The sequence below is a fragment of the Copadichromis virginalis genome, linkage group LG12 (genome assembly GCF_057382275.1).
Source record: "Copadichromis virginalis isolate Kocher_CV1m ecotype Utaka linkage group LG12, C_Virginalis_male_GT1.1, whole genome shotgun sequence".
NCBI classification, from domain to species: domain Eukaryota; kingdom Metazoa; phylum Chordata; class Actinopteri; order Cichliformes; family Cichlidae; genus Copadichromis; species Copadichromis virginalis.
The window spans coordinates 22,470,053-22,490,000 of record NC_140629.1 but is presented as its reverse complement, the minus strand read 5'-3'; the positions used below and the strand labels follow the sequence as shown (position 1 = coordinate 22,490,000).

General features: G+C 40.7%; 1 protein-coding gene across 9 annotated transcripts in view; it reads left to right on the top strand.

Moving 5' to 3' along the window:
- ank1a (ankyrin 1, erythrocytic a) overlaps positions 1-19,948 on the top strand; it is an 86,309-nt gene that overhangs the window by 19,789 nt on the left and 46,572 nt on the right. For 8 of the 9 annotated variants that reach the window (XM_085475446.1, XM_085475440.1, XM_085475445.1 and 5 more), the window contains exon 3: positions 13,235-13,327. The exons of the other annotated variant lie outside the window; for it this stretch is intronic. In XM_085475446.1, the coding sequence (XP_085331572.1) occupies positions 13,235-13,327 (93 nt within the window). The remainder of the gene's footprint in view (positions 1-13,234; positions 13,328-19,948) is intronic. 9 annotated transcript variants of the gene reach the window in all.

Below are 19,948 nucleotides of genomic sequence, written 5' to 3'. Positions count from 1 at the left end.
GAGAAGACGGTACTGCAGAGAAAAAAAAAAGGCTCATAAGATGCAGAGTTTGCTGGAACTTCAGACTCTTCAGACTGCTAATCTGACAGCTTAAAATGGATGCGCCTCATTTTAGTGGAAGTATAAACTTCTTCAAAAGAGCTCTGTCAGCCAATTAGTTTATTGTCACCTCGTTTTTCACCATTAGGTTTATTAAACTACTTTTGGAGCCGATTCACACCTGCAGCCAACATCATGCATCATTTCTGGCTGTTATAAAATGATTCAGACTTGTTTTTTTCTTTTCTTTTCCTTTTTCCAGTTTCTTTTCTTCCAGGTGCAACTGCGGTATCATCATTGCTCTATTTTATAAGCATCAATCATGTGTAACAAGTAAATTGTATTTTGAAATCATATTTGCATTTTGTAGGCAACCCACCAAATCAAGTGATATATTAGTCTTATAACTATTCGATTCTGCATAACTTTAAAGCAAAGACTATTTTTTTATAACCCGCTGTTACTCCGATGAGGTATTTTTCATTTTCCGGTTATTTCTGTTTTGTTTGCGCTTGTCAGCCAGGAAGAACATTTTTCCCGCCGCATTTTGTGAAACATGTTGTGGAGCTGAACAATGTGCGATGAATAATCTTTGAAGTCTGGGTGTGGAATTGGATTTGTTTTGGATTATTTTTTTTTAGATAACACTTTTGCAGAGGACTTGTATCTTGTCAGAGTAGTGAACTGACAAAAGAAATCCCAAAATGAAGGTTTTCCCAGACATGCTTGTTAGATGTTCTAGCAAGAAAAAAAAGGGAAAAATTGTCAATCGTCAGTCCAATAACCAACGATAGGCGATACATTCGAGCAGGTGACTTTTGATGGGCGGAGCAATGTAATTGTGCACGGACTGCTTTGCGCATTTAGACTCTATACGTTTTGTTTGGAGGGAATATTTTATCTTCTTTGTTTGTTTCAGGATTAATTACTTTTTGGATTATTCATTTATTCATTTATTTATTTATTTACTTATTTATATACTTATTTGAGATTGCACAAAAGACCTAACTTTACGTCTGAGATTTTTTTATGTTCGCTGGAAGAGACATTTGGATTTTTAACTTGCTTTTTGTTTTATTTTGTATTTGTTGTGTGGTCAAGTGTGTAAGACAGACAAACACTGGATCGGCCTGTAAGCACAGTTCTCTTTGATTCCCTCCCCACCATTATGGTTTTTTTTTAAAAATTTAAATACATTTTTTTTCTGAACATGGGCGACTACCTTTCTTTCCGTCTGTCATGAGTTTGAGCAAATGAATCGCTACATTTGGGCGCCATCTGGGGAGGGTGCATTTGCTCACAGCTGGAAGAGCGCTATTATTTTTTCCGTTGGCTGCTTCTCTGAGCTTCACCCAACATTTTTAGCAAACGTACTCATGGGCAAATAAATACATCCATACATTCGCTTCCACTTATCCTTTTCAGGTTTGCAGGGGATGCTGGAGCCTATGACAGCTGTCATTGGGCGAGAGGCGGGGTACACCCTGGGCAGGTTGTCAGTCTGTCGCAGGGCCAACACACAGTGACCGACAACCATTCGTGCTCACATTCACTCCCGCATTCACACCTATACAATTTAGATTGATCAATTAGCCTATCCCCACTAACTGCATGTCTTTGGACATGTAATAGAAATGCATGTATTATAAATACATAATTAAATAAATTGCCCTTGTGAAAATGATCAGTGAAAGCCTATCATCAATAGTCAATATATTCGTCCAATCGCCCGACCTTACATAGCATCCCTGAGTTTATGATGCTGCTATTACAGCCAGAAAGTGGCAGTGTGTTAACGTCACTGTACAACAAATGAAAAAGAACAAACACAAATGCATATAACCTTTTCTTTGCATGAATCTGAACCATGTTTCTCACTTTGTAAGAGTCATTTTTACTACATGTTTATTCTCAGATGAAACAACATCATCATTCGTCCGTCTATGGTTCAGTTTTGGGAATCATAGCACGACCATTTTGACCAGGAGATGATGTTCTTGGGTATTGAGTATAATAATTTATTAAAGGCACTCTGAAGGTAAATTGTCAGAAGTAACTCAGTGTTACTGCTGACCTTTAGGGGGTGTACCCTGCCTTTCGCCCTGTGACAGATGGAACAGCCTCCAGTCCCCCTGCCCGCAACCTGGAACTGGGAAAGTGGATGAAAAATGCTTCTCAATACTGAGCATTTGATACATGTTGTGTCAGTATACCTAACACTTTTCAGTTGTAGCTGTTCATCAAACAATACCAAAATGTCATCTCAGTCCTTTTTTTTTTTTTTTTTTTTTTTTTTTTTAGCGTTTCCTGATAATTCAGACTTACTGTAAAGATTAATCACTTGATATAAGCAGATTACTCCATTACAGAAACCAGCTGTTCTTCTCAGGGTTGGTTCTCCAAAAAAAAGGACTCCCTTATTCATCTCTTTGATGCATCTGCTTTTATCTGTTATGTTAGTAGTAGTTATGACATCTTCTGTCTCTATAGGTCTACTCATCCAAGGTAAAAGTTGTCCTCTGGGATGTCACCTCCTGTTCTCCCTCATCTTTCTTTCTGCACTTTAGTGAATGTCATTCCCACTAAGAATCCAGAGAGAGAAAAAGAGAGGATGAGGGGAAAGAAAAGGGAAGGGGCTTAGGGATACAAGACGGAAATATCAGAGAGAAGAGATGGAGGACAAGAATTGAAAAGAGGGTATGGTGATATCACTGTCTGTGCCAATGGAGAGACTAGGAAAGCTCCATGAAAGCGGTTTGACTGTCCAACAACTGAGCCCCACACTGCTGATAAGGGATGATGAATAGAATAGTGATGATGGTGGGGGTGCCAGTGGGTTGCTATTTTTAGATGCATTCAGCTTGCTCGCTGTGTGTGACTGCATGTGAGCAATTAGACGTTTCTTTACGAGGACGCTGATTTACACGCAGGTAATCTGTGCAGGCTCGTGCGTGGCTGCAGCACTGTTAAGTTGAATGTGAAGGTATGAGAGTGTGCCTGTGTTTCTCACATGGGTGTGGATTTAAGCCACGTGCCGTTTGTGCTGACTACAGAGTCAGGGAAGAACTGCAGTGAGGAGCTCAACGTGCCCTCTTCATGAACGGCTTTGCAACAGCTCATCGGTGTGTGTGTGTGTGTGTGTGTCAATACTGCAGATAGATATGTGAAAAAAGACTGCAGAAAGAGTGTAAGAGTGATGCACCGTAAAAGGCAAGAAATCAAAGAGAGGTGTACATGCAGTACAATTGTGGTCCTTATACAGTGAGTCAGAGTACATTTTATTTAAAAAAAAAATACAGACTTGCGGTACATGGACTTGTACAACTGCTTAAATTACTTAAATGACAGTTGACTTGATATTTGTGATGCTGAAACTACCACTAAAATGAACCAGTCACTCCCCAAAGTACCGACTGTTTGTTGTGTTACTTGCTATGTTCAGTTTTACATGTTTTGAATGTAAAACTCTTTTTATTCTCTTTGCCACAGAAAACAAACAAAATAGTCATGATTTATTCAAATTAGTTTCAAAAACAGATTGCCACCCTTTGATCTGTTTTTCATCTTCACCAGCTGATCAGTAAAGCAATCCAATGACGTCTTTCAAACACATACCTCCTGCCGATTCAGTTACGAGCTGCTCTTTTGCATACCTTTGTTGTTATCTTCTATTAATCTGTCTCGATTTCCTCTAAAGAATTTGGCTGCATGCGAATCCCCAAAAATCTTTATTGCCCATCATTTCAAACCCATCATATATCGCCTAATATTGTGCACTTAGACTCTTTCACATGGGCAGAGGTCTACTAGAAGTAATAAACGCACTAGCTTTCTGTGGCTGTCACAGCTGTGGCATCGCCCTGAGCTGCAGAAATGTGGGCCATTTTTTGGGTGATTTTGTTGTGTCCTCCTCTCAGACTCTTTTACAGCTTGATGATATTTCTAATGTAACATTGTGCGTTTTCATCATGACTCCCTGTGTGTTCATATCCTTGCTCTCACACATGCAGAGAAGCACAGAAACCTTTACCAGTGGCAGCAGTACTGCAGCCTCACAGACATAAAGCAGGAGTTGGCACATGGAGGAGTCTCTCTAAAGTCAGACTGGTAACAGCAGGAGGGACAACTTTTGTCTCACCTCAGTACGTCTACAGAATATTTCTCTCCTTTCCTTTTCAAAATAGTGTTTCTACACTCAATAGACACTTTATTAGGTACGCCTTTCAAGTACCTTTTATATCAATATTATTGTGCACGATATGATATGGTACAGCCCTAATGGACACGGGCAGCAGTTATACTCAGGTAGGCTGAGTATAAAAATCTGAAAAATCCCAGTAAATCAGTAGCTTGTGAAATACTCAGACCAGCTTATCTGTCACCAACAACCATCGCCACATTCAGAGTCACTTCAATCACTTTTCTTCCCCATTCTGATGCTTATTTTTGACTTTGATTTTCATCTTGAACAGGTAATTATATGTCTTTTTAAATCTATATTAAATTGTTAACAAGAAAGCTAGTTACCAGCTTTGTGGGAATCCAATCAGTGAGTAAAAGTACACAGTTGATGATAAAGCTGTCAGGAAGAGTATTTGTGATAATTCACTGCTATATTTTTTATCTTATGAATGAACCATACAGACAAACACAACAATGCAAATGGCGAAAGCTTTCCGTCAAACTTGTAGGTGTCACATTAAAGCTTTCTGAATGTAATTTTCTTTCCCTGTCACAGTTTCTGATGTGAGAGCTCGGTTTGTATGCTTTTCTTTCTTAGAAAGTTTGGAAGACAAATCAGTTTTTCTGTGGGGTTTGACAGACTTAATGCTTTGTCTCTCACCCTCATAGCTCACTGGCTGCAGTTTTTGTCCGTTTTCCCTCCTGAGAATATTACCCTTCAGATTCAATTTCCCCAGTGTGAATCTAATCAAGGATGCTCACAATAAAGTTTCATCTTAAGAGCACTGCGGCGGCCATCTATGTCAGCTTTTTGCCTGCACTCGTATTATATGAACAGTCTCAGGAGTGTTGAAAATTCCAGATGCCAGGATTTACTTTAGGTGCATTTAAGTTGTGTTTGGTAAAAGACAGAGCTACAGCATGTCTGCATGAAACCTTTGTGGCTCCTGAGGGAGATGTGTGATATCTGGTCATTTACCTCAAGTGATGATTTCCTGGAGTCAGGCTTAGATGTGCAGAGCAAAACAGGTGCAGTTCTCTTTAATAATGATGAGTCTGAATGTTTGGAACACTTAAAAAAGTTCCTCAAAACTGTGGGTTCAAAACATATTAAATATTCTATTTGTGCAGTGACCATATGTGTGTTTACATGCATGGATTTACTTTGTCTGTGTAGTCTATGCGTGCGTGCTGAAACAAAAAAATACAGTCGTGAGATGGAGAAAGGGCGACTTGCTACAGCTAAGGGGTTTAACAAGCGTTACATGTAGCAGCGATAGAGAGAGCATCCGTCTCTCTGTCCCAGGAGGAAGCCACAGAAGGTGATAGTGCAGGTGTGACAAATGAGCGCCAAATCCTCCTGCTCTGTTTGGATAACTGCTGAGCACAGGTGTACACACGTAAAATATATGCACACATGAATAAGAACATGCACACATACTCTTAGAAAATGCAGCCTAGTATTTCTTCCTGTACCAGCGTGTGAGAGCAAAATGTGTCATTTTTGCATATTAAACTTTCATTAAGTTAGTTTTTCCTCTGTTTTGCTTCAAGCATATTATAGAGCTCTTTTGCCGCTAAATGAATCTCTGCATTCACCAGCTAGTTGGTAATATTTTCTCTTTGTTAGCATGCCACTGGTTTTACAGCTTCTCCTTTGCACAGGGATATACAGCTTTATGCGGGGATATCTTTGCCTGAAAGCACCTCATAATGTGAGTAGCTGCTCTTGTAACCACGTGAAAAATTGCTGACACAGATAAATCCAGAGTTATGCGTCTCAGTGCTGAAAAACGTAGCAGGATTTTTTTTTGTCTTTTTCTTTGCTTTTTACAGCAATTTTTAACTTTACACCGACCACCTGTATTTATCATATTTCTTTTTTATCGTCTATCATTTCTTTTGCTTTGCGTTGCCTCCAGACTTTTCTATTAAAATGCATCATTTGACCACGTTTGATGAATAATGTTTGATTATAAGCTGAAAGCTTCAAAGCAGACAATGACCTCAGGCTTTTCAGTAACGAAAAAAAAAATCCAATCTTATTGGCATTCAGTTAGAGACTGTTAGATGCTCCATGTGACTAGACCATCGCTGAACTGTGATGCATTCTGTCCGGCATTGTGACGGCTGTGCCCTGGACCTAGATCTATTGTCCATGCTGATGTCTGTGGTACAGCTGCAGCTCCCGTTGGTTTAGTCTTGGCATCGCTTTTTGGCTACACTTATTAAAGCATATAACATTCATGGTACACTTGGCAGCGGCGTTCGCTGGAGTGGTAGGTGGTTCTGTTGAAGTGTTGACGTGAGCCTGGGTAATCCACCGGCTGCTCCGCTATGCATGTGCATGGCTCTGGGCTGGCCCCATACAAAAGAGCAGACCTGAAAAGCATCATAATGAGGCACAGGCTGGAAGAAAAGGCATGTCTCTTTCCATTTCTGTGAGCGAAAAGAAAAGAGCAACATAAAAGAATAGAAGACAAGAAAGAAAGATGAAAATAAGCCCCTCAAATCCAGGATTTTGGCTGCGCTGTCTCTTTGAATTTATCTTTTTTTTCCATGCATGTTTTCTATTATGGTAATGAAATGTTGGATATAAAGAATATGTGATGGACGAGCAACGGCTTTCAGTGAGAAGAGGAAGGGGAGGGGTATGTCATGTCATTGATAAAACCCATAATCTCATTTAAAATAGCTTCCCTTACCCTCCCATTATTCAATTTTGTGTCTTCTTTGTTTTTATACCTTCTTACTTTAACAGAACTTAAAATATTACAGTATTCATTACCACTGCTGCACCATTATAATTATTTACATTAGAAATGGCGCTGTCACACGTACGAGTGCTCAAAAGGTTGTTTCTTGTTACAACAGAAGCTTCTACTAACCGCCTCAACAATCCCCAGAGAAAAAAGAAAATTAGGAAATAAAACAGAAGATCAGAAGATGGTGCACTTTGTTTCTTCTGCAGAGGACATCAAAGCAGTCTGGAGTCTGTGTGCTGTGATCTTTCTTTCTTAATCTTTTGTAATCTTTTTGCTTTGATGACCTCTGACCTCCATAGGGACAGAAGCAGACGGGAGGAGAGGAGGATTTGAGAAGGTGTGGACAGAAAGGGAGACCTTCTTAGTGTGTAATGCAATCCAGTGCAATTAAATGTGACAGTGAAGGCTAGGTCAAACCAGGAAAACACAGCTACAGCACATGGGTAGCTGGGGACCTTTGCTTAAACATGCAATAAAGCCTTTTTTTAACACTTGGGTTGCACACAACACTGATATAATTTCACCTTATGAGGTCGATAATCAGTCACAATCATAAACCTCTGCTTTTTTAAAAATCCAACAGCATTACTGATTCCTGAGCTGTGTTTGTGTCTGTCTTACTCTCCAGTATTTGCGCTTCTTTCATCTTTGTGAAATCTGAATGTGTGAGTTAAAAGTTGAAATGGGGGCTAAAGGATTTAGAGAGTGACTTTGATCATGCTCACACACCAGTGCGCACCAAACACAGACAGAATATGAACCCAGATGGAGCGCTAGATAGAAAGTGAGGATAGAGGTGAGAGGTGGAGGGGACTGCACCAACCTTTCCTTTCATCCCACCTGGCAGTTCCACCTGTGTCCCTCCAGAAAGTGCCTCTCTTCTGCTGATGGAGCTCAGGCTAGTTGCTGCTGGGCACAGAGCTGGCAGTTCCCTGCGATGCATTATTAATCAGGCTGAGATCTGCAGCACTCTCCTGTTCCTCCTCTCTCGCTCTTTCTCGATGGACTTTTTACTCTCTTACTCTGGAAGACTCCTCTTCTATATCTGCACTCATTTATGCTTGCTAACATGTAAAACCTCTTGCCCGGCTCTTTCAAGCAGCAATGTTTTATTTATTTGTTTGGAGGGGATTATAAGATTGTCCTTTTTTATATAGAGCAGCAAAAAAAATCTGTAATGACAGCATTGCATCACTTGAGGATTAAGTTGTTTTGTAAGGACAGCGCAACATATATATGTAGTCAAGTTAAAGTTTATTTGTATAGCACATTTTAAACAGCTTCAGGTGACCAAACTGGTGTCCATGCGATATAAAATATACTATATGTATTACAGCCACTAACAACATTAATTATACATGAAACCTGGATCTGGGAATATTCAAGAGCAGCTGGTTCTAGATAACAAGGGATTTGCGAGTGTGAGCTCTGAGACCATAAGTAAAATAATAATTGGATCATTTTATGACATTGTTAAGCATGCCTTTCCCTCTTTAATAGGAACACAGACAAATTGGTGATATGGCTGATTGATTTTAAAGGAGCATATTTGCATTGATTCATGTGGCCACTGTATGTAAAATTTTTGTATTTTATCAGCCAGCCTTACTGGAAATAGCTGCAGAAAAAAAGTGATTCTAAATCTGCTTAACCTTTTCAGTGCATTTTCTAAGGTTTCCTGTTTGTTTGTTCCCACTTCTCTACTCTCCGTTGAGCTCCACACACCAATTTCTCCTCTTTAATCACCTGTGTTGTTTATCACATCTCATGTCCCCTATGCTTTCCTGCTGTGGTCGTTTAGATCGTGTTGAAACCAGAATCGGAGACCAGATAAATCAGGTGTCTTACGGTATTCCTAGTAGCGCTCTGCCATCCGCCACCTCAATGAAAATGTGCTCTTGTTATAACTTTGCTTGATTGTTTGAATTATTTAGTAGAGATCCATTTAGTTTAGATACTGTGTCAGCCTTTCACAAGGAACTCTTGGCCTACTTTGACCTGTGACATTAAGAGCTTGATTACTTGACATTTATTCTGTACTCGGGGATAATGGGCAGGAAGGTGGACGATCAAGAGAGAAGCCGCTGCACTTCAGGACCAAAACAAACGGGAACAATGAGTAGCTCTTTTGAGAAAGGTACTTGCTTCCTAATGAGTCGGTAATTTTCTCATATGGACTATTTTCACAAAGAGATACTGAAGCTGTGCAGATTCACTGAGCACCAGAGAGCAGCTCTTTATGTGTAGCATGCTTATTAAATTGGAGCAAAGCTTTGTGCACACCACTTCTCTGCTGAGTGAACACAAGCTCAGTCAGTTATATAGCATTTCAAATATGCTAATAATGAGACTGGCTGCTTATGTTTGACCTTGACTTGATTTTGATTTCATTATTTTTTTTAAATCGGGGAATCTGAGAAAATGCCGTTATAGTACAAGCAACCTGTTTTTTTTCTTTACGAGTATAATGATTAATTTGCTTCTGTTTTTGTTTCCAAGCTTTAGTACACAAGCCATTGAGATCATGAAGTTAAAGAAAAGTTCATCTTTGAACTTTGAGTTAAATGTTTCTTCGGTTTTCTTTATTTTGAGACTTTCATCATTAAGACTCATTGTGAAGTCACAGTTACCAAGATGTGAGTGAAAAAAAATTGAACATGGGCAATAAACAGCACGTTTTTGTATCGTCTTGTACTAAAAAGTGCAAGAAGAATTCATGCTTTATTATCACTGTGACTTCACAATTCAGGTTTTTGGGCTAAACTCAAGAATTTATCTGCAGATTGTGAGAAAATTTAAGTGATTTCATTTGATTCAAAGGTTTAAATCTCAACCTCCTGTCGCTAGGGAAAACCTGAGATGGAGAACGTTTACCTTCAGAGTGATAGTTGTTCTTAAAATGTTTCAGAACACACAGCTTTTACCGTGAAGGTAAGCTGTCTCAGTTTCCAATCTGTGCTGTGCTCTTCACAGTTTTCACTACCAGTTAGCAAGTGGTATGCAAATGTTTGCAGACAAGTTGGCGTCTTTCATAGAAACTACAGCCAATGAAAGCAAACAGCCAAAGCAATCACAAGGAGGTTTTAGGTGCAGCGCCACATACCACTTTTCCACTGGTTTCACCTAACAACTGGTCAGCGGATATTAACTTTCCCCTAGCAACCGGTGGTTACCATGGTGTCTCTGATCGGTCACCAGTAGGCTTGCGTGACTGATGCCTTAACTGGTTGGTGAAGCAAAAAACAGTGACAGTGCAGTTCACTTAAGCAGTCATCCGACTGCATAAACAGTTGACATTTTTTTATGAATTGTTGTATATTTAAAACCTCTTCCAGCCTGTGTGGGAAAGTAACTGGAAGTGCAGTGGACCAATCTGTGATTGATTGTAATCATCTGCATCATGTAAGTCCATGAACAGCTGACTAGCCATCGTTTAGCAGATGTAGTCTATATCTTTGTCTTGTTCATTTAATGGTGTCATTTTGTCATCTGACTGTAAGACGTTGTACCTCAGTAACCTACAGTTACAAATCACCTTTGGTAACAAACAAAACAATCATAAAGGGAATTTTGAATTATGTTTGCGGTGTCTGTGGATTTAACGAGTAGATTCACGGTTTCCATACTTATCTTCTCTTTAATACAACGCTTTCTTGGACTCACAGTCCTTTTCCTTTGGCTGTGGTCATAAATTGTATGATCAGTGCTGCCTCGCCAGCTGACACTGTGGAGGACAATCTGCAAATGTGGAAGGGTAACAGTCTCCAGAACGACTCTGCTCCGGTACTCTTTATCATATAGAAAGCAAATAAATATCTACTTTCTCTTTCATGACTCAAATCGGTTGTCTTCTTTTGGTCTTGGAGTTTGATGTAAAGCATGCTAAATCCCGAGAGGCTGCTAGTTAGTTGTTCAGAGACTATGAGTGTTGTTCCTTTATTGCTCTAATCTTCAGCGTAACGGTTTGAGCTCCCTCTGCGTGTCTGTTCACTGTCCCGTGGCTCCCAGAGGCTCCACAGCAAGTGGCCTGTTATACTTACTTATCAGTACCTCTCTCCCCCCTCTGCCTCAGTCTGTCTACCCTACTCCTCCTCTTCTTCCCCCTCAACTCCTTCAACTCCCCTCTCGCTGTCATCACTAGCCGTCTGCTACTTAATCCAATTATTCTTCTAAGCTGACACGCTCAGTAACTCACCACAAACTCTTGACGCCCCTGTGCATCAAATCCACACATGCACACTCACACAGACATTAACACATATGCAAGCAATCTCCTCCACACCTGCTTTCCCATGTACGGCCTGAGACCAAGCCCCGATACGGCAGTTATATTTTATAGCTGGCTCCCGCAAAGCGAAAATTACAGTGCCTTCTGGCTGCCTTTTTCTGCTAGTTTTTGTCTATTTTCAGGTGTCCTAACAGAGGCTTTGGCCTCTGCTGTCACCGTTTGATTCACTATACCCTTGAGCTGGCTCTGTCTATTCCTGTGTGGTGCCCTCCTCTTCCCTGCTATGTGTTTAACAGTATCTGTCATTGCAGTCACAAAACCTGATGGAGAAGGTCCTGACCCCTCTGTGTCTGTTTGCTTCTCGTGTCAAATATTCCTTACAAATATGACGCATGAGGAAAAACAAACAGGTTTTATCCTTTAAAGGGATTTTTTCGCATGCTAGAATATGGGTTTAAATTATAATCATGGTTAACACCAAGTTACAGTATAAAATACATTTGGACTGTGTTTTGATTTTGTATTTAAAGTCAAGTTTGCACTGGGGCGAGATTTGCAGGAGCCAGTCTACGTGGTTAGGCTACAGATCTCTTGGAAGTCAAATGGGTTTGTTGAAGGCTTAAACAAGACAGCCGCCCGGGAGTGTGTTTTATGATGTGTGTACCCTCGTATGTGGTTATGTAACGCCCTCACTCTCCCTCTCTGCATTCAGTATTAAAGTAGCCGGGCAGTTTATGCCGACAGCCGACAGTTTATGTGCTAAATGCCCATTGGTATGACAGCCTGCATCACTGCATCTTAAAAACTGTAAAGTTGCTTGCGTAAAGTAAATAGTAAATGTGCAGTAGCAGCTATGACAGGGTAATTAATCCCTGCATTCTGCGATTTCACCCCATTGCATATTTTGACAAGTATTTCTGCCACATGGGGCAGCAAGCCTCGCGAAAGGAGCTGTGTTCGGTTGTTTTTGGTGCTGACACGACAACAGTCGAGGGTAACAGATGGGGTTTGGTGCATGCGTATGAGATCCTGTATGTGTGTTTCAGGGTGACCGGGACTAGACCGGCTGCAGTATGTGCTTGATTTAAATGTTAGCTGAAGGAGTCTGAGCAGACGTCTCGCTATCTGTCTGTCTGGAGAAGTTTGGGACACTGTCTCTTTTATTGTACTTTGATTCTCTGAGAGGAGCAGACAGTTGTCCTGGAAAAAAAACCCAAATGTTATCTGGTTATCTGGTCAAGAGTTCATGCAGTTTTGTTGGCTGTTTTCCTAAATTACTTTTGGCTGAGCCACTCTTGCTGTTTCACACCTTTGTGGATTTACTGATGTATCTGTGTTAATGTGGAGGCACTCACACTGTCATTGGTGTCTTTATGTTATTTTTCTTTCTGTGCTTAAGATTGCTCGGTGTCTTTTCCTGTGGTGTTGTGTTGTACGGCACATACTCTGTGTGGTTACGCATTTCTATATGAACATTCAGGGTAAGTACACTGCAGTTTTGTCCCGGTGCCACTCGCACAAGTGTGATATGAAGGAATCCCGACTCACTCCGGTGTGTAAGTTGCAGCTCTCCCACAGTGACGCACTCGATCCATCTGTGAGCCAAAAACCACCAACACCAGACCCACCTCCATCGCCATCATAGCGGTGTTGCCTACCTCCCACCTCGTGTCGTGCTACATCTCGCTCATACCACTCATTGTAACCTGGCCTGTTTCCCACAGGGGAGTTCTTTCCTGGGGTTGGGGTGGGGTTTGACAAGCAAGGTGGGATGGGATAGGTTGGGGCAGGGTGGGGTTGGTTTCCTCGTCCTCCTCTCGCTCCACCTAGTTTTCTCTCCGTGTCTCAATTTGATGTTCACCTGTTCCTCCTCCTGAATCTTTTGATCATTTCCTTGTCATTGTTTTCTGTCCGTGCTGCTTCTCCTCCTCTACCCTCCCTCTTCCTTTCTGTCTCTCCATCTCTGCTTCTCACTGCTGCGATTAACCGGGCTCTGTCTTTATGTCGTATGTCCTTTTAGGCCCACGCCGTGCATCGCTGGCTAATCGATCAGGACAGTAGTGTGAGCTCTGAGATGCCGGATGGCCAAGGAGTATGGCACTATGATGATGAAGTAAATATCTGCAACACGTATATCTGGCTTTTCCTCTTTCTTTATATCTATATGTATATATTATGTATTTATGACAAATGTTGTATCTGTCACTTAAAGTTTGTGTCACTGTTGTTGCTCTGCTGTTGTTGTTGTTTTTTATCTTTATCTCTCTTGTTTCTTTTTGTGATGTGTTGCTTTATGGTACTGTAGTTCTGATTCCTTTGACTTTCTAGTGTTGCCGTTGTGATGTGAGCTGATTCGGTCAGGTGTCGTGGGATCAGGCTGGAGCTTTTTCTTTGTTCCTGTCTTTGCTTGACGTATCGTACTAACGTGCTGTTCCTAATTTATTTGATTTGGTTTGTTATTGTTTTTGCGTTCCTTCTTTTCAGTTAAACGTAATACATATAACCTTAGTGTGTATTTGTGTGGATATTAATCTGGATATCGTCTCTGTGATTTCTCTGAAATTAATGTTCTCAAGCAGCATATTACAAGACAAGAGTCCACGGGGAAAATATAGCTTTGATGTACTTCTAAAATGCTTCATACGAGTTACAAATAGGTATGCGCTTCCTGCTATGGAAAAAAAAGTACTTTGCACAACAGTTCACAGTAGAGATAACAGACAACAGTCCAAGTATTTTTCCTGTGGGTTCTTCTGATTTCTAAAATATGCTTGTGTCATTCTGTGTTCGTGTTTAGGGTTAGTTTAAAGTTCGTGTGGGTGTGTGTGAGAGCGAGAGTGCGGGGATGTGCTTTGGAGTTGATCTCTTTGTCCTGTGAGTTTGTGTGCATGCTTTTCCGTCCTTGCATGGCTTCGATCTGTGTATTAGAAGAAAGTCTGAATGTCTGTCCTGTGATGTTCCTGTTAAGTGCTGTCAGTGTTGTGGTCTTGCCTGGTTGCCTGCCTTTGCCCGTGCCTTTGATGTGTCAGTGTTGTGTATTGTGTCTGTGCGTATTTTATGTGTCACTATGTTTGTCATGTGCTGTTCCTGTGTTTTGTCTGTTTTTATCTGTTTAAACAGTCTGGGATAGGTTTGCCCAAGGTGTTATTGCACCACATCTAGTAGATGATCTTGAATCCGTTGTCCCTTGTTGGAGGAAAGATCATCTAAGTGCAATAAGGCTGCTGGGAAACTTGCTCCAGACGACTCTTGCCCCTGATGATTTCCCCTCAGATCCTAGCTCCCCCTTGCTCCCGTGTGAAATTCCTAAAGCTATTCTCCTTACCTCCATATTGCTCCCAAACACTTTGGAGCACTATTGGGTTACCCTTCACAGAAACCCAGTTAAACTTTTCTCATCTTACACAGTTAAGTACGTAAACCATTTGGAAGTGCAGCGACTTAAGAACAAATATATTTAAAAAAACAAGGTGAGCTGAGCACATTGAACACCGTCAAGAAAACACACCATCATGAAAAGCAGCCCAGCATACAACAATATGGAGTCCTTCCCTTGGTTATGCTCTTGAATGCGTGTGCACTGGCCAGTTGTATTTTTCCTTTATTGTTTTGAATGTTCTTTTATCTTTTGTTTGAATGTGTGAAAGCTGATATTTTATTTATTTATTTCTCTCTGTCACAGCTAGAAATATATTGTTAGGTTTGTAGTCATTGTCCATATAGCGTTGCGTTTATCTGGTTATAAATATTACCACTTTGGAAAAACCCTGATGGCTTACGTAAACATAATAATCATCAAGTGGGTTGTACAATAAAGAGTTCCTAAGTCTTTTTGGGAAGGGTTAGTGTGATTGCTGGCTGTAAGCATGAACATTTAAGCACCTGTTACCTGAGTAAAAGTCTTCTCACGTGCCCTTAGCTATTGCAGCAGAGGAAAGCAGTAGTGGCATAAACCAAGCTCCTGCAAAAAGATGTCTGCTTCCCACTTATCAGTCTCTAACACTGTAGGTCTGAAAATGTAATAAAACTGACAAAATCTAACAAAGCAACAAATGTGAGGATTTTGATTATTCAGGTTCTAAACAATTAGTTTGTTTTAATCATAGACAATATACATAAAAGTCCAATAGAAAAAACTCATTTTTGCATCTTGGCCACTGCTATGATGATTTTTAGGAGTCAGGAATTCTGGCAAGCTAACACATAAAGCTTTATTAGCGATTTGCATCCATATAGATCTTGTAACTGCATGTGATGATCATCACACAGACAAAAATATATACAAATAAACATCCAAATATAATAATAAAATTTCACTAGCCAAAAGTGGAGCACTCATGTGCAATTAAAGATATAGCAAACAATAAATCTGGCCAGGTCATTGCATCAAAAGGCACTAAAAGACACCAAAACCTTGAAAAGGTCCAGTTCAGCGATTCCATAGTTAGTGAAGAAGCCTATCAGAAGCCTCACAGCTTCAGTCATCTTTGCTAGCATCTGCGTGTTTGTCAGAACAGCCACTCATCTATTATTGCACACTTTAAGAACGAATTTTAAGCCTGTAAAAAAAGGCCAAACTGTAAACACATTTCTGCTGTTATGTTGGGCCTTATAACATCGGTCTGAGTCTCGTTTGGAGGACATTTGAAAAACTGTCTTAAACATAAATGCAAAGAAGAGAAATCAGAATTCAGAATCAGACTCACAGCTACAATAGGTTAACTTGTTTAGTGCTAAACATGACATAAAGTCTTTCTCACAGTTTGGCTACAAGCAGCTTCTTTTTTCCCCCCAGTTTTGTTTTTGTAAAGCTTTGCTGGTGTGTAAAAATAATTCTTGCAACTGAACAACCAGCCAATGAAATGTAAAGACTTTTTACATTCTGGGTGAACCTGAATAACTGCTTCTTTTATGCAAATACTTCACAATTAGCAGTGAACTGGACGTGTGTCATATATTGAAATCATGGTAACTTTGTTTTATGACCTGGTCAGACCTAGTTTTAGCACATGTTTAATCAGTAGAACCAAAGCTACAAAAATGAATGAACCTACATTGTATATTGCTGCAAGCTCACTCCAGCTAGTTTTGTTCATAGCTGTCACCCCAAATAAGTCCAAAAGCATTAAGCAGCATCATGCAGATTGGCTTGGTGATATAAAACTCAGACAGGTCCCACAAACCATGACTCTTACCCTGAGCTGATGTAATTTACAAAAAATCCAGCCCTTCATCCAGTGCTCCACCCTACCCTGCCCCCTCCTGTACACAGATTTGTGTAAAGCCCCAACCCTTGTGCCACCATTGATAGGGCTGGGCTGGGCCGGGCTGGAGAATATCCCTTATCATCCCACAGCTCTAATTACCCCTCAGTGAGTCCTTGGAGACAGATGCTCAGAGAGCCAAGCCCCATTCGTCACAGTACGGCTGCATTGTAGATTTAATATGAAATAAAGCAAACTATCACACCCTGCTCTGTCACATAAATTCTCCTCCGTCTCAGTTTCTTTTTTCCAGCTGCTCCCTGGCCCACTGTAGATGTAGACTACATTAGGAAGCCCATTCATATCCAGCCACCAGCAGTTGGCTGTAATTTGTTTCGGCTAGGGGGGCAGAGTGTAATTTACATGTGAAAGGCCATGGCGCATTCAAATATTGTAACTCTGGTTTTTGTCCCAGGGTTACTGATACCAGCTTCACAGAATTCAGATTAAAGGTTTACTGCTTTTGTGCCAGACTGCAGAAGTCGTGTAATGTCTCAGTTGGCCTCAGCCCAACGTTAAAGAGGAGACAGGAGAGCAGGACTCTCCTCGTCTTGCTGACCCATTAGGAACTGATCATTTCTGGCTTTTTGCTATAGTGAGATCCCTCACGGGAACAATCTGGCCTGTAAAGAATGATTTCAGTGGAGCCATACTAAGCTAGGTCACTGAATATGTATGTCCCTCATCCAATCTTTTATAAATCAAAATGTTGTTTCCATTCTACGTAAGTGTAAACATACATTTCTGACATGATAACCTTAAGGCTGAACTTTTAAAGATTTAATGAAGCCAGGACCAGATGTCTCTTTCTGCTCACACGTTTTTTAAAACTTCTTTTTTTAGCTTAACCCCACAATATTACACTCCTCTGTTTATGGGATTATTTGCCTTCAAATGATGACTTCCATAACTCAAATACCTTTACCCACTACTTCTTTTATATACTTTTTTTTTTTTTACATTGGTTGGACTTTCCAACTGCACTATTTGTTTTTGTTTGTGTCCATTTAAACCCAAAGGCATCTTAGATATCATCACCACTATTTATATGTATCCTTACCTGACAAAAAGACAGTGAGAAAGAGAATGTGAGCAACAATTAATGTGCATGCATGCGTGCATGTGCATGTGTTTAAGATGAATGTGCAGAGTGCATGGTTAAAGGTGGAAGTATACTCCAAAAAGAAAATGCCCGCTGAAAGCCCTCTGAATTCAACAGTTTGTTAGATACTTTATGCTTTTATACACAGGAGGTGTAATGGTGGGCTTCCCCGTCCTCAACATGTACCCATATTCTTACTTCCACACTGTCTGCATTATCAGTGATGAAGACCTGGTGACCTGCCTAAAAATAGTTCCAGCAGAGAAAGACTGAAATAAAAAGTGAAAAAGTGAAATACATATATATACGTTAACAATGGCCAGGATACATCGCCTCAGTGTTTCACAGACAGAATCTCCCTGTTTGACATTTTCATGTGAACCCCGTGAATGTTCAGCGCAGACCAGGGGAGGAAATCCAGTCTCTCTGCTCTCTACACCAGTGATATTCAGTCATTTTCATATGGTTTCATTTGAATTTACAAACAGGTAAAACAGGCTATAGCTATACCTCGACAGCTTTTAATCACAAGGAAGTAAATAAGATGCTCAAACAAATTCAGACACTCTAAGTGCATTTTGTTATGCAGCATTTTATTTTCATTCATTCATCACCATAAAAATATCTTAATAAACACAGTAGATTGTGTCATTAAATCAGTTCCCGTTATTGTAAAACAGTCTCTTCCTGTATTTTAGTTTAGGCCAACTCTACCAGAAGTTCAAATTAAAGAGCCAAAAAAAAGTGATTTGACTTACAGATATCTGGTTTAAATTTCAGAATAAAGTTGTTTATAAGTACAAGTTCTGAAGTTCTGATTTCTGACTCATTTCTGATGTTTATGGCCACCTCAACCTGGTTCTTCAGAAAAAGGCAAAACGAGCTTGATGGAAATTTGTGTCTGCCTTGGGCCCCTAATGGTTTGGGCAGAGTTGCATATCTGCCACATTTGATTGTACATCCAGGTTTAAATGCACTCACCCTACTTTAATTACCAGCATCTCTCAACACCCCCAAATGTTGTAAGAAAATATATAAACATCTAAACTTCCCTACAAACATTGTTTGATGATACGTTGCACGACATTGTTCAGTTTGAGTATACCGCTGCCCGAATTGAATGCTTGCATTATGGAAGGTTGCTGTGAGCTACGTACACCCCTCAGCCACAACATTAAAGCTACTGACAGGAGAAAGAAATATCAATACTTCAGTTTCGGGAAAATGCGTCTCCTTTTGCTTTTATGCAGATCTTACTTAAATATATGCCACCAACTGTCCACTTGTACCAAGCAGAGCCCATATGGCAATGGCAGCAGCATTTCCCAGCAGAACGCTGACCTCTGCCGCAGCCTAAAAATGAACAGGAATTAAAGTTAGGACCGAGAACCCCAAGTATTGACCTAGCTTCAAGCTTCCGAGATCCTAATCCAACTAATTATCCCCAGGAACGTCAGAACAAGCCGAATACAAAAAGGCCACAACCCATAACCCACAGGATCCAAATGATCAGCTGCCAACATCCCAGTGCCTGGCACAGCAGACACCCCCAGAGGTCCTGTGGACCCGTTTTGGCAGTATGATGGGGGCTGACACAATATTAGGCAGGTGGTGGTTTTAATGTTGTGGTTGATTGGGGTATGTGTGTGTGCTGAATGAAAAGGGTGTGTGCACCTGCATGTAATGCGCTGTGGGTGAAAGTGTGTGTGTGTGTGTGTGTGTGTGTGTGTGTGTGTGTGTGTGTGTGTGTGTGTGTGTGTGTGTGTGTGTGTGTGTGTGTGTGTGGTGTTAATTGATGCAGGTATTTCTATGAGTGTGTGAGTGTTTGGATCTGTAAATTTAAGGCAGTGCTAAAGTTGTTGAGTAGAGGCAGCTGAGTGATTGACTCCAGCTTTAAAAGACTTCTTTGGACTCCACTTGCACTGATTGATAAGAGCGTCTCCCTTAATTGCAACATCTGTCCCCAGAGGCAAGATATTAAATGCTGAAGTGGAAAACGACATGATAGACACATCAAATATGTATTCATTTTTTAATCAAGAGCAGCCTGTGTATTTGGGTATGAATGGGTCATTTACTGCTGTTGGCAGTCGCTCCACCAGTTTAGTTTCAATAACACAGGAAGTTTATGCATATAGAGTTGTGGGTGTCTGACTCAGCAAAGCAATGCAGATTATGCTGTCATACTGTCAACAAGACTGTGCAACAAATGAAGATGTTGTGCACAAATCCACTGCAGCACAGACTCACTGACGCTCCCAAGGCGTGTTTATTTATCACCGGACCCCTTTGTTTCCGCTTTGTTGCGCACCTCTTGCTCTTTCCACTCGTCTCCTCTTTCATCTTTGGATTCTTTGCTGCTTCCTCT